The sequence below is a fragment of the Mus caroli genome, chromosome 6 (assembly GCF_900094665.2).
Source record: "Mus caroli chromosome 6, CAROLI_EIJ_v1.1, whole genome shotgun sequence".
NCBI classification, from domain to species: domain Eukaryota; kingdom Metazoa; phylum Chordata; class Mammalia; order Rodentia; family Muridae; genus Mus; species Mus caroli.
The window spans coordinates 22,460,475-22,476,606 of NC_034575.1; the positions used below are offsets into that span (position 1 = coordinate 22,460,475).

Below are 16,132 nucleotides of genomic sequence, written 5' to 3' on the forward strand. Positions count from 1 at the left end.
AATATATATATATATATATAAAGATAATAAAAAAAAGAAGTGAAGAAGTTTGAAGAGGAGTTTGGATGGTGGAAATTGTAAGGAGAAAGGATGCTATCATATTACAACCTCAAAAATTAAAAGATAATCTAATTTTAAAATTAACTGAGATAATAAACTCTAAGATTAAAAAATGTTCTGTTATATTTCGTGTGTAGTTTGTTTCTAGATATTTTCATACATCTGCATAAAACAGATTGATATTAAATAAATTAGTGTTTATGTATGAAGCATATTAATGTTTCATGTTAATGTCTTACCTTATTTTTTCTAAAATATACATTTTAATACTTAATATATATTGTCTTCTGATTAAATTATTTAAATCTAATGACACCAAAATAGTAGTTTTTCTTCTTTAATAGTAATCTCTGCTATTTTGTTTTATATTTTATTATAACATTTTAACGTAGCAAACACTAATGACGGTGTTAAAATATCTAAAATAACTACTTAATAAAAATAACTATAAAAATACTGATAAGATGTTACAAGAACTGTATTTTATCATAGTTCAGATCTATTCTCTTTCAAGATGTTTTATTTTATACTTATTACAACATTACAGTTCATATTTTAACTAGATGGTTTTGTATAACAGTATAAAATATTAATCATATTTGACCTATTAGTACTATTAAGAAATTGCATAGCATCTCTTAATATTGAGTTATACCTATTTTAGATATCTTAAAATATCTTACACAAATCACACTTGTTTCATAATGGGACTACAGTGTTCAGAGTCTCATAATTATATTTTAGAATTATTCAATTAAAATTTTAAAATCAATAGGCTTTCTGTGAAAACATTGGTAAATGTTACCTTAATTCCTGTCTCTTGTAAATACTTCTGTTTTACTCTAGAAAGCCAAGTATGATAATGATGTAATTGCTACTTTCTTGTTCAATTGAGTGGCACCACACACTTGGTGTCAGAGAGTTCAGCAACGTTGATGCCTGTGTTGGTTTGCACATATGTTGACCTACCACTAACTGTGTCTCCCTCCACCTAACAAATGCTTGTCACCCAATGAAGCAACAAGATTCAGAGACCAAATCATTGCCTCTCTCTGCTTTCCAGCACCTAGAAGCACCCATGAGAGTCAAGCATGTTCCACTTGCTTTGGAAAAGCGTCTTCAGTCTGATCTGAGATTGTTAAGATTCAAGTGTCTCAAAGTTGGATTTGAGACTTTATAGCCAAATAAGAAATATATTATATGAATTTGTGTGTGTGTGTGTGTGTGTGTACGTGTGTGTGTGTGTGTGTGTGTGTGTGAGAGAGAGAGAGAGAGAGAGAGAGGGAGAGAGAGAGAGAGAGCTAGTTTTTCTGTTTTTAGGATTATCTCTTTTCTTAGATATTTCACAATCTCCTTTGAGTTTTCTCTTTTCTTAAGTTATTTGTATATTTGTATTACCTTAGTTTAGCATTAGTTTTGTTACCTAACAACTAAATAATCTTAATTAATCCATGCTATTATGCTTGACTTTCCCTTAACCTGGGCTCCAGGAGAAGTAAACGGAATGAAGCGGTATCTCTGAAATCCCATCCAATGCTTTTTATGCTAAGTATGGTTCTTTTGTCCTGGAAAATCTTTGATTCTATACAAGATGTAGAGTATCAATATTTTATCATTTTGGAGTAAGAAATAGACGTGGTTGCTTGAATTTCAAAAAATAAAATAAAATCTGAACTCTTCTGCCTTTATGTTTTTCTTTTGATAGATCTTAGAGTTTTAAAAATTTATAAAAAGGACGTTTTGTTCAAATAGCTGCAATAAAAGTAACCTAAAAGGCAAGTCTTTGCCAGGTAGAGAGGAATAGTGATAACGCAGGTATGGAGATGCTAACAGCTCTGAGGATGCCAGCATTCAGAACGTGCTTACAATACAGATCTAGGAATGAATGTTCCAGCAACGGGGGAAATCAATCTAACTCAAATCAATAAAAATACTATTGTAGCTTATGCTTTTGTTGTCAAGTGGGGATTTTTAGTTTAGTACTTTGATTACATGCTTCATCTTTAAATAGCTATTTGTAATAGAATAATTCACGTCTGAAATTCTAACAGTCTGTCGTCCTAAACTCTAGCATGTTCTTTACATTCTCAGTCTTAAAACACACTATAAAATATATGACCTTTTAAACGAAGTGTGTATCTCTAAACTGCTGCTTAAGTAGCAGTGCTTGATCATAGTATCAGCCAGAACAACTTTTTAACCTTTTATTCCTTTGTCATTCATTACATGCTGACCATAGTTTCCATTCCCTCTATTACTCCCAGTTCCCCCTCTCCCAGATTAACTCCTTCTGTTTCTTTTAAAAATGACAAAAACAAACAAACAAAAATAGGCAAACAGGCACCCCAGACATTTCCAATAACTAAGAAAATATGATAGTACTGGGTACAAACCCTCATGTCATAGCTGGGCATGGCAACAATAGGAGGGCCCTACATATAGGCAAGAGAATCAGAGACACACCCACTCCCATCACTGGGAGTCCCAGGAGAACACCAAGCTATACAACCTGTTAGAAGGTATATGTATGCAGAGGACCTTATGCAGATGGTGCCAGCCACCAGTTTCTTGAGCTACTTCATCGCCTTGTCTTATAAAGCAGATGCTTTCTCCAAACCAATTGCATGATTTCACTAATTTAGACTTTAAAAGTCCAATAAGCAAAACAGAACAGTATTTTCCCATATTGATGTAAATAAGAAACAGCTTGGTGAAGTTATTACAAAGAAGTTATTTTTCTTTCATGCAGACACTATTCAATGTTCAAATGATCATTACTAAATACTTTGATTCAGTGGGTCAATTTGAAGATGTCGCTTTTTAATTACTTGAAAGAACATTTTGCATTTCACTGATCCAGGGAGTAAAACTGTTCAAAATTAGCAGTTCCTTTGCAAAGCTCCCTTTTGGACTTGTCTCCCATTATGCCATCAGCAGTGGCCATAAATACCACACCAAATCCCACAGTCTATAACCCAGAAGCTGTGAATGAACCCAAGAAGAAGGAGCAATTGAAGGAGGCTTGACCAGGCAAGAAGCCCACACCTTCCTTACTGATTTTATATTTTGGTTATGAAGAGGGTGGGGAGGAGTGACAGGGGGAGCTACTGAACTAGGGAGAAAACTTTCCGTGCATGCAGTATCATCTTTCAGAAAGTATCCTGAGGTCCTAACCATGTAATACTGAGACTAGGGGTGGGGCTAAAGTACCAGTAAAGACTGAGTCAGAGAGTCAGACCCATTGAAGTGTAGAGAAAGGCTTCCCAGGTCCTTCTGAACAGACTACCCTGGCACTCTCCCTGTGTCACCTACTAGGACTGTTTTTTTTTTTTATTAGATATTTTCTTTATTTACATTTCAATTTTTATCCCTTTCTTCATTTCCCCTCCGAAAACCCCCTATCCTATCCTCTCCATCCCCCTCTGCTCACTAACCAACCAACTCCTGCTTCCCTGTTCTGGCATTTCTCTATACACTGAAACATTGAGCCTCACAAGGCCAAGGACCTTCTTACTGATGGCCCACAATGTCATCCTCTACATATGTGGCTGGAGCCTTGAGTCCTACCTACCATGTGTTTTTTCCTTGGTTGATCATTTAGTCTCAGGAAGTTCTGGGGGTACTGGTTAGTTCATATTGCTGTTCCTCCTATGGGGCTGTAAACCCCTTCAGTTCTTTGGGTCCTTTCTCTAGCTCCTTCATTGGGGACCCTGTGCTCTGTCCAATGGATGGCTGTGAGCCTCCACTTCTGTATTTGTCAGGCACTGGCAGAGCCTCTCAGGAGACAGCTATATCAGGCTTATGTCAGCAAGCTCTTGTTGGCATCCACAATAGTGTCTGGGTTGGGTGATTATATATGTGACAGATCCCCAGGTGGGACAGTCACTAGATGACCTTAGTCACTCACGGGTGGAATCTAGAGCTATGGAGATGGTGGGAGCCTCATTTGTATTCCCTTTTCTTCCCTCATGAGACCCAAGTGACAGCGTGGTTGCCATGGATGCCAGATTGGTTGACACTGTTCATTTTAACCACAGGGTAAACAAATATCCACTTGTGCCCATTGTTTTGAGGTCTAATAGTTAGGTCTTTCTCTGTCCTGTCTGGTGGCATGAGGCAATTTTGAGTTTCCTTTTGTCTATAGCCAGTGTCATGGGACAAGCTAATGAAATTGTACATTATTGTTGGACTTTACCTATGTTTCTAGTCTACACTGAAAACTCATTTAATTTGAGTGCAGCCTCCTCCCTGTGGCCTCACTGCTTGTGTGTGTCATGAGGCAGTTCCTTAAGGAGTGACCAGTTGGGAATGTTCCTGGTGAACAGGAAGTCTATACTTTGCTAGGACCAGGTGTATGTTAGGAGAACATGGCCAGCTATTGGTTTGGAGGCTCTTTCGACACCCCACACACACACACACCTTGGAGAGGTCTGATAATTTAGATTTCCAGAATAGACCTGGCTAACAGGAGACAAGATAGGAATCATTGTACGAGCTTTGTACAGATTTGTACATTCGTGTAATACATTGCTTTTTCTGCTTTAAGTATAGCTTTTTACCTATAGTCTTTATTACATTGTAAATTAAATGCAACTTTTGTCAAAAAAAAAATAAACCTTTAAAAGCACTGCTAGAATGTTCCTGAAACATATTTGCTGCTGTGTAATATAGGCAACTGGGCTCTCAGAAAAGCAAGAACTGGTCCTAAAGAATACTTGGTATGGCCAATTGTACCTATAACATAACCGGTCCTTGACTGTCTGTTCAAGTAAGTGAGAACACTGGCCAGGGCCAACATAACCCATTCATTCATGGAGATTCCATTAATGACACAAAACACCAGATTGCTGGAGCCCCAATAAAAGAGTACAAATTCCAAATGTCTATATACAAGAGCCCTAAAAAGTAGTGAGTCTAAGTGTGTGCCTAAAAAATGAGCACCATATAGCCACTGACCCTTTAAGGAGCTTCTAAGGACACTAGTGGAACTAAAGGATGCCTTGATTATCCCAATTACTTTAACCCAGAAATTCTTATTTTAAATGACTGAAACATTTCATTTGTGAATATGATGTTTAGAGAACAGAATTGTACAGACAGTATATGCAAAGTTTCTTCACCTTATATCAGTAGAAGGCAAAACAGGAATATCCCATCTTCTCTGAAAACTCCTCTCATGAAACAACCCCCTGAATGCCTTAGCCTTGAATATACGGGTGCAAAAGGATCAAAGAAAAGTCTCCACTATAGCTGTAAATTCTGGTAAATAGCATTGCCCATTTGGCTGCCAGAGGCCCACGAAAAGCCTCCTTTTAATAATGATTTCATAAGAGTATTCTCTTTTGAGATTATTTAGAATTCTTTTCCATCATATAGATCTTATTTCAGGTCTCTTCTAGGTTTTGATTCTGTTAAAAATGCATAATAAGCCCTTTATTTTCATTTCTAAATCAGTGCTTTCTTCCTTATTAATACTCTCATGGTATACTTCTATTTGAATGGCCTTATATGCCTTTGTGAAAATCATGAGCAGCCAAAGTGTTAATAATAAATTAAGATTAATAGGTAATTCAAGACTGAGATTCTAAAAAAACAAAAACAAAAAAAAAACAAGAAACAAAAACAAAACAACAACAACAACTGGCCAGTCAGTATATTTCCCTTCAATCCAAATGAACAAGCCTTAGGACTTCCTACAAGACCACACCAGGTCTATATGAAAATGCCCCTGCTTCATCCTTATTTCAAGATTCTCTCTTCTATGGATGAAATCTCTCCTATATAAACTATATTTATAACATGACTTTCTTTTCTTTCAGCACATATTGTATTTTATATCATTATAGATTCTTGTATTTACTGGGTTAATATCTTTTCTCATAAGCTCAAAAACTTCTGACTGTTTTGTCTCTTTTACTTGTAAGATACTGTTAGCATTTATTAAAAGATTGAACACACATAATATATAGAAATGAGTTAACCTACAAAAAGGGGACTGCAGAACTGAGGGATCATTGGAGTCCAGAGGCAAATTGTCTTAACAGCCATTAGACATTAAGACACTCTCTAATAGTCCATAATTGCACCATTACATTGGAGGTTAGTATAATAATTGAAGCTATCAGGAAGGGTTAGCTCTTGATGCATGGCTAAGATAAAAAGTAAAATTAGTAATTCACCTTTAAATTGCATTCATTGAGTGTTTCTTCAAAGTATTTCCTTTTCAAAGGTGAGCTTCAGTTATTGAGAAAAATCTGCTCATTTGCATTCGTCTTCCCAATTCCTAATACTGTTATAGAAATGCGGTGTTCCCTAACTGCACATTAGAGTAAATAACTTACATTGTAACAATCTTCTTTTGTTCAATTTTATAGCTGCATGAAAATTATTTTCAAACTCCCTTTAGTGTTTATATTAACAAAAGAATTAATGCTATGGAATGAGTCTAGAAATTTATGCTAGAGAAGATCGTGCTCTGTACTGAGTACAGACCATAGTAATCCTTACATTGCCTGTACAAAGCAAGAGACAGCATTTCCACTTGAATTCTAATCGGAAGATGACCTTGCACTGTTTTGAGAAGGGCTGGCAGCTGAGGTCACCAGAGTGTATTGTGACAGACAGTATGGCACTGTGCATGGCCTGAAGGCATGTCCATTGTGTGGATTACAGCCAAGCTGAAAGAATTCGACAGCTCAGAGCATTCTATCTTTTTATTTAAAAATGATGGTCTCAGTCATGGGCACCAGCCATTACGTCTTTTATAAAAGGACAGCATTCAGTAACTCCGTCATTTCAAACAAGCAGCTCAGTGATTCACAACCAAAGACCGTGAATCCAACATATTCTATGTTGGGTTCTTATGACAGTCACAAAAGCAATATTTCTGATTCCACAGTAAGAAAAGACCATCTGCAATGTGCCATTCAACTCCTTACCACCATGTGATTAAATCATTGAAGAAATACAAGGAAAAGTAGACATAAAAATACAGGTCTTAGATTATTAAAGTAGCTACAACCATTTTCCACACCAGCTTAGTGTTTTAAAAGCTTAACATCGGTTTAAGAACAAATTACTATGAGCTTTCCACTAATAATGCCACAAGCAAATGACTTTTAGATGAATCTGCACTATTGACAGGTTCTGAGTGAGCCTTCTAAACAATTTCTGAAGTAGTGGTATTTAAGTAGAATATTTTGATTGACTAAGAATTATTTTTAACTTTTGTTTCTTTCAGGAACAGATTAAGGGCAGTATTAAAATATGTTTAAGATTGAAAAGCAGGTGGAAATTTTCACACTTCTGAACAGAACATACTTCTTCCCATCTTTGGATTTCTACTGCGTCCAAACGTCTTCTGTCAATTGGAGTGTGAAACTCCCTGTCACTTAATGTTGAGATAAAAATAAATTTGTGACTTACCATTAAAATTCACGGCCCTGATGTAACCCAGTAGCTCTTTCCCATCGATGGTAACCATCCTTGGGCAAAGGCCTATGTAACCAGGGCAGAGTTCTTTGTGCATGTTGTGCAGAGCATAAGCCATGGAATACACGGCATCAATTACAAATTGAACCTTTCCTTCTTGTTCGTAAGATGAATCCCGTGCAATTCGCTCCAGCCCTACAAGGAAGAAGGAACACAATCAATGGATAGTATTGGATTTCAAATAGCTCTACATGGTGATTTCTATTCTTTACACTTAAGAAGACAGAAGTACTCTTTTTCATTATCTTAGTCCTGCCCTTACAAAGTGAGCTTTTTATACTTGGGATACAGAAAGAGAAAAAATTACTTAACTAGCAGCATGAAATATAAAAAGTAATAAGAGAAATAATATATGACCATTATTCCTGTTCCCTCCTTCTCAAATCACATCTTATTCTACTTTTTGATAATTATGAAACATTTTGGTAATACTATGATCTTTTTAAAATGTGTAAATTGTATTTCTTTTCATCTACTCTTGTTTCCAGAGAAACACTGTATTAGCAGGCTAATGCAGGCTCTCTTTCTATCTCATATTAATTCTTGTTTTGAACGTGCTGTATTTAGAAGAAATTTTGTAAGTATTAAATGATAAAGTTTGCTGAAGTGACTCTGGATATCTTGAAAAGAATCATTTAATTTATTTTCCCTTTGAACTCAATTTTCTCTTTTAACTTTCTATTAAAGAGATGTAGGCCTCCCAAAATGAATGTTAGTGGAAATAATTGTATCCATGTTTAGGCATAGTTAAGGCCGATAACTTGGCAGTATGTAGGTTGATGTTTATCATTTAAAAATGCAATAGAGGCATGGAGTTTGAAAGTGAAAAATAAGTTAGACAACAGCTGCAAACCAGCTGTCTGATTTTGCAGGTAAGGAAGCTGAGACTCTTGAAACGACAGTCACAGAGCCCATAGAACAGATGTGAAAAACTTCTCTAAGTCTCAGACTGAAAATTCAGTGTTCTCTCTTCTGGGAGAAAAAAATCTAAATGTCCAGCACTTAGGGTATGAGGAAAAGTAAAAGCAACAAACAAACAAACAAAAAATAATAAAGAATTACTACAAGTTAGAAAATACTACCTATCACCCCAAGCTTTCCAAACTTTATTCATCAGAAACAAAAACAATGTACTTCATACTTGTCAATAGATCCAAGTAGAGGATAATAAATAATCTTTAAATATTTACTTTCCTAACACTGATACACTGATAGATAGATGATAGATAGATGGATAGATGTATTTGTTTTCATTTTCTTTTGTTGACTTTAAGGGAAGGGGGTAATAGGAGGACTTCTTTGTCCATTGTTATAGACTGATGGTGACTATAAATCTTACAACAGGCAGAAAATGATTAAGCCAAATGACTTTAAAGCAATTAATGGCCACAAAAAATATGCAGGCATTTTGAAATTTCCCATCACCAAAGAATTATATTTCAAAGTTATACTTAACATGTATATGTTTACTTTTTAATTGGTCAGCATTTGTAAGAGTGAATTCCTATAACCCCACTATGTAGAAGTCTAAAGCAGGAGGGTGACAAGTTCAAGGAAAGTATGGGACTCATGGTGCCTCATGAGATAAGCTGGGTCTGAGGAGAGGGAATGGTTGGTAAAGAGCTTTCTGTGCAAGCCAAGGAACTAAAACTGGATCCCCAGCAGCCACCTGTGATGCATAACAGTAATTCTAGTGCTATGGAAGCAGAGTCAGAAGAAAAAAATCTTGGGTTTACTAGTCAGCCAGCCTACATGAACCAATGGACTCCACATTCAACATCAGAATATATCTCAATAACTATGGTGGAAAGTGGAGGAGATCTGAAGTCACCCTTGGCCTCCATGTACACATAAGAACCCATATACTTACATCTCTACATTCATAATATATAAACTAGCATCATGACAGCTCTACAGTATGATTACATGGAAGGTCTTTATTGTAGATATGAGGGAGCAAAGAGGCAGAGACAATTTGAAGAGTCCAAGGCAGAGAAAGAAAGTAGTAGACTGACCATGATGAACAGATTGGGCCTGCTCATGAGAGAAGCAAGAGTAGAGTAGAGAGAAATAGGAAAATGGGGGAGGGATAGATAGAGAGAGGACCAAGAGAAGGCAAGAAAGAAAGCCAGCAGAGCATATAGCCAAAGTAATAGGGTTATAAGCTTGGGGGAGATGCTAATAGGCATCACAGATAGTCATTTGTCCCTTATGCCAGTGGTAAGGGAAATAACTTCTTTGGAAGAGGAAAATGGCTTCACAACTCCTTATGGAATGCTAGCTTTGTCTAACTGACAGAATTTAGAATAGTGGAGTTTCCTTTGGGTCTGATACATTGCTGAGCATGAAAACACATATACACACACACAAACATATGCACATACACAAAACATAAATACAGTTTTAAAATATTCCCATACTTTTGCAAACAATGTATTATGATTTTGTTTTAAAGCCACTGGAAGCTCTAATAGTGTATAGAGTAATCCCACATTCTCTGTTTAGAAACTGGGACAGATATATATGCACGGTCTTGACAAACAAATATATAGGCATGAGGAGACAAAGTAGATTTGCTGTCCCTTGTTTATTCTTTTGATGTGATCCAGCTTCATATGGTCCATGCATGGATTCCTATGCATTCACATGTGTCAGAGAATCTTATTAAATACACTTGCTTGGATTTTTACTATCCCAATTGTTTATATTCTTAGCCAGAAGTAAGACTCAGTATGAGTACAGAGTGATAACATTCAAGCTTGCATCATTTTTTCTTTTTAGCTTTTTGAGAAGTGGTGAGTTCAAAATATGGTCTCTTATGTAGTCTAGGCTGCTTTTGAACTCATGATTCTCCTGCCTTAGCCTCCAGAGTCCCAGGATTACAGGAGGATACTACTTCTGGTCCTTCCTACCTTTTAAAGTAAAAGTTGAGAAGGCTGCACACTAACAGGTAGCCTCTTGTGAATAGGCAGACACAATAAAGCATTCTCCTGTAGTCAGCAGAAGACTGTGGTACCAAACAGACTGAAACACATCTCAAAATCCAGAAAAATAAATAGCTTATTTCTTCTCTGGCTGTTTGGACATTGCATATTTTTTCTCTGCTAACATGTGACTCTCAGGGTAATGTTTAGGATTTTATAGCCGCTAGAGTTGGTTCTTCCCTTCCTGTATCTGATTCTCTCGTTCATCTAGAGTTTAGAAAGCTGACAGTGACTCACAAGCTTAATTGGCTATAAAATTTCATTATGCTATAGTTTCTAAAGTTAGCGTTAATGTATTACTGTAAAGCACTAAATATTGTCAAAGGCTGTCAGCCATCCATTTTAAATGTCACTGTAAAGTTGTAGCATGTTTTAGTGCATGGCTTAAAATTAACCACATACAGCAACAAAACTCTCTCACACAATGGGAGATGAAGTCAGCCTCACAAATCGTACAGCAAGATTGATGCTTTCAGTAATGACATCTCAAACTTCTGAGTCCACATTTGTGTGGGGGCAGGTAGGGCAAATGATAACACAGGAACCTAAGATCGGGTATCTCACATTCTTTGCTATATAATTTTCAATAAAATTATTTTTATTTTATTAGAAACATTTATTTTATTGACAATGTATATATTCTCTTTTTGATTTCTCCCCCCTTTCTCCTCCCAGACACTGCCTAACCCCACCCTCAACCGCATATCTTTTCTTTTTTTCTCTCTTTAGAAATCAATCAGGCAAACAGACAAACAAAAAGAATTTTTTAAAAAAAAAAAAAAGGAAATGCAATAAAACACAATTGAAATTCTCTTGTAAAGGAAAAGTTCCTTCTTCACCAATAGAGTCTCACTGCTCCTTGCTTCTTTGTAAAAGAAAAAAAAAATCAGCTCAAATTTACAAACTGCAGTGTATACTAAAACTGAGTTCCTGTGACAAGGTGGACAGGAATTTCATTTTGGGATAGACATTTATTGTCACACAAGTTTGCTTTCTATGCATTTCACACTTTTCAGGATAGAGTTCGCCTTAGTAAAATTGGAATTTCAGAAGGTTGTGTTCATTTTCCTGAAATTAGACATGCAATTCTTCAGTATATCACAGAGTAAACAGTGTTCACACCAAGGCAGAAAGGTAAATGCAATCGGACAGAAGAAAGCCTCTCAGTTGTTTGACTCAAAGGAAACCAAACACACATAGAGGTTTACATTGGATTTTATTATTATTACTGTCTTCACTGGGCTGGTGATCATCTCAGACTCTAAATTTATATGTTAAATTTTTTTTCTTTTCTAACATTCCTCCCTGGTGTCTTCTTAAGTATGCTGCAAGTGTTTTAAATAATTAAACCATTTCCTCAAAGTTGCTGCTGAGAGAATGGTGAAGAGGAAGCGAGAGAGTCTGCCATGAATAAATGCATCAGGGAGAGAATTGAAAAGCCATTCTGAAATCGGCAAGAGTTCCACAGCCCTTACTGTGGCTACCACAATCATGAGAGCAAAGCTTCACACATTCTTTCCCTAACACTGCACACAGAGACTGTACTTGCGGAGAACAGTAATGTTCAGACCAGTCTGAAACCTCAGCTGTTCCCTGAAGAGCGACTGCTGTGGAGTTGACCCATGTAGGTCATCTTGTATTGGGTGTGCACTGAGTTCAGAAACTCAATAGAAGGAGCATTGGAGAGAAACATGAGACATAGGAATGTCTGCTGAGCACTAAGGTTCACATAAGGGGTGTGAGACCACACACCACAGAGGGATTAAAAACTCGATCCCCAAGCTTCCGCAGAAAAACAAGCTGACGAACGGGGAGCACTCAGCTCTGAGAGAAGCACCAACAGACAGTCACCATGAAGTATGGCCTTCTGGAAACTCACTAAGCCTGGGCCTTAGGCTGGCAAAGCTGTTCTTCAACTACGACCTGTGCTTGGGTTGTTCCTTCTTTCAACCTTGTCTGTTACTACTGCCCACTCCATCTGGTCTACCAGAAAGTCTTCGCATTTACTATGAGCTCCAAACTACAGCTGTTCACTAAGTACGCCTTCACTTTGGCCCAGATACTTACAAACCTCACGCCATCTTGTTACTTGGTATTTAGTGACCATTATCCTGGATGTAACAGCTTACAGTAGATCATGGAACACTGTAAATGCTTAATTTAAATACGAAATATTGTTCAATGCAGCTTCAGGATTTGGCTCTTACTTTTCTGAATTCGTGTTTAGCACATCACTGCTATGTCTGTGACTGAGATTCTTAAATTGTAATTAGAGATGGACTGGACTTGTTCTTTAAAGAAAGCACTAGATGAGTTTTAAAGAAATACTAATGAATATTATCAAATATAAAAAGGCCAAAAATGTGTTTCAAAATAAACTACATAGGTGGTATGCATCTCTATAATATTTTAAGCATTTTCCTGAACCATGACAGAATATTGCTTGTGAATTTCAACTATGCATTTGAGATAAAATCAGGGATAATGGCAAAAAAGTAAATATTTGTGAGAAGACTCAAAACTAACCAGACTATAAATAGATTATTCATAAAACTGGAACACTGTAGCCTAGTAAGTATGTATAGCTGTTGATGTCTCCATGGGAGAGAATATCAGACTCATAAAAGAACTTCCACTGAAGATTCTGTTTCATGGATTCTGAGGCAGCCTTGTCCAGAACCTGTAAAATAGATGCATTGGACTAACGAAGTAATTTGAACCTCTGCCTTCACCATTTACAATGGTTGGAGGAAATGAGAAGATGAGGATCCTTTGCTGAGAATCATCTGTCCTCTAACTTCTGTAATTTAACTGTAAGTAGTTGGAGCTGAAGGCTCCCTAGCTCCTGCAGACAGACACACCAGGAGACACTTGTAAATCAGCCTCTGAAGAGCTCTCCAGTCTACAATAACTTTCCTTTGTGTCTGGCAGGAAATGGAAAGTGCTTCAGGCAGGTGCCAGGTGTCCCCTTCAGGTGTTGAAATTTCCAGCAATGCCCCAGGGTATCTAAGGCACTGCAAAACCTCAGGTAAGTGGCAAATAAAATTAACAGTGTATCTTCAGGCAAAACACCTAGCTTAAAAGAAAGACTTAGAAAAGACTAACTTATTTTATACCTAGATCCCCAAGTCCCCAAACAAAGAAAAGGCTGCTTGATTAATTCCAGTCATTTGCATTTTTCTACATAATTATCCATCTTAGATCATGCATGTAGGGGACAAATTTTGGTTTGAAAGTTTGTATGAGAGTGTTGATGAAGAGTGACGTTTTCTCTCTTGAAAGCATATCAAGGATACTTCCTCTATAGACAAAATTCAAATTTTCTTTCAACATTCCCACTTCAGCAGATATGTGGGGTAGGCATGAGAACATCCTCTTGGGATAGGGTGTGTGGGAGGGGGAGTAACCTAATGCCACTTTGACCCTTCATCTTGTAACCATTTTCAGACCCTATGACTTGGCTTTGTACATCTCTGGTTCTCTCTCTCTCTCTCTCTCTCTCTCTCTCTCTCTCTCTCTCTCTCTCTCCCTCCCTCCCTCCCTCCCTCTCTCTCTCTCCCTCTCCCTCTCTCTACCACGTGGTATAAGAAGATATTCAGAACATAGTAGATGAAGAGGAGAATAGAGAGCACCGCTCAGCCTGCTCTCCAGCCACCATTTGTATACTAGTCTGCTGCCTTACAACATTTCTTTGCCTCTTTCTTTAAAAACATTAAAGTGATCTATTCTTTTTAATATGCTGTATTCACTTCACTTACAGGAATTTTCCTTTATTGCAGGAAAGTATGGCTTTAATACTGTCTTTAATCTTTAATTAAGATTCTTGTATAATCTTCCATCATTGAACAGATCTGAAAAAAATTTTTGCATGTAATTCTTTTATTGATTCTCAGTGTGATATCTAGGACAATGTTATGTGTGTTTGTGGGGGTGGGGCATCTGAATTTGGATTTTCAAATAGGGAGCCAATGTATTGGTTGAATGTGTATATCAATTTATATGAAGCCACATTTAGTATGTATCAAAATTATATATATATGTGTGTGTGTATGTATCCAAAATTTCTGCCTGAGGCCATTTGTCTCTTCATATGCCAATACTCTACCTTTAATAGTTACTGTGATTTTGTGGAGTTTGACTATTGGTTCACTACTTGTATCACACTCCTATCTTTAAATATCTTGACTAGTCTTACTGCTTTAAAAAAAACTGAAGCTTTCTTAGGATTGCATCAATTTGTGACTGTTAATTACAGAAGATTTGACTTTGCAATCACCTTAACTTCTCATCTGCAAACATGGGATTTTCTCTTTACTGTTTTTTCAGAATATTTAGTAAATGTATGCCAATGCATATCTTTGATTTTAAATTCACTTCTTGTGAAAAACTTAGGTATTTTAGCCTTACCAAATGAGAGTTTTACATGTGATTTTACTTTGATGTGCTTGGAGTTATTCATTCAGTTCCATTCATTTTTACTGATCAACATCACTTTTCCTCCTGTTAAAGTTATGTACATCCTAGTAGGCCCTAGATTTAAGTCCCATCTTTTCCAAACACAAAAAATGTAAGAAAGATGGGGTTCTTGAAGCAGATAGGTCAAGATATGGACACTTCCTCAGAGGCTCATATCCTTTATTTATAAAATTGGAATTTACTACCTATATTACATGCTGTTTGTGACAATCCAATATAATAATGTAGGCTATCTGATATCTTAGGTAGTGGAGCACCATGACTTGGTATATGAGGTCATCAAATGTTTAACCATCTATAATGTCTAACACTGTCCAAATCACACAAATGTAGTAAATCACAAAAAGAAGTCAAGCCCAGGATCGACATTTATGCATTTGCTCAACAAGCAAGTCCTGACATCCACCCTGCATCCCATCATCCATGGTTCAAATCTTGGGACTGCCACTTCTCATTACATGGTTTTGTGCTGTTTAATTATCCTCCTTTGTTTCAGTTTTCCTGTCTGTAAAATGAGCGAATGGTACTGATGTATTAACTAAATATTTATAGCAGTTTAATGAATATGCTGAAAATGTGTTAGTCACTATATAAAAGACTGTCATTACCCATTTTTGTGATTCTGTGTGTTTATGTCTCCATATCTCTATTTCTCTCTCTCTTTCACTCTTTCTCTCTTTCTCTCTCTCTGTCTCTCTCTCCCTCTACTATATCTTAATTGTAATCCAGACTAGTCTAAAACTTGAGATCTCCCTATTTTTCCCAAGTCCTGTGAATATATATATATATATATATATATATGCATATGCTACCATACCTTGTAAGATCTTATTATCATTTTGGACATTTTAAACCTGTTAATGCTGTTTTTACTTTCATATTTGAAAGTTTATTCAATTTAAAATTTCAATTTAATCATGAATAAAATTTGTTTAAATTTGATACAATTAAGACATTTACTTTGAATTCTTTTTTCCCTTTTTTATTAGATATTTTCTTTATTTATATTTCAAATGTTATCCCCTTCCCTGGTTTCCCCTCTGAAAAACCCCTATCCNCCCCCCCCCACCCCACCCCTGCTCACCTATCCACCCACTCCTGCTCACAGCCATCCATTGGAC

The 16,132-nt window shown here is 36.5% G+C and overlaps 1 protein-coding gene across 8 annotated transcripts in view; it reads right to left on the reverse strand.

The window, feature by feature from the left end:
• Positions 1 to 16,132, reverse strand: part of Grm8 (glutamate metabotropic receptor 8) — an 835,456-nt gene that overhangs the window by 317,515 nt on the left and 501,809 nt on the right. For all 8 annotated transcript variants that reach the window (XM_029478898.1, XM_029478896.1, XM_029478897.1 and 5 more), the window contains one exon: positions 7,486 to 7,686. In XM_029478898.1, coding sequence (XP_029334758.1) covers positions 7,486 to 7,686 — 201 coding nt within the window. The remainder of the gene's footprint in view (positions 1 to 7,485; positions 7,687 to 16,132) is intronic.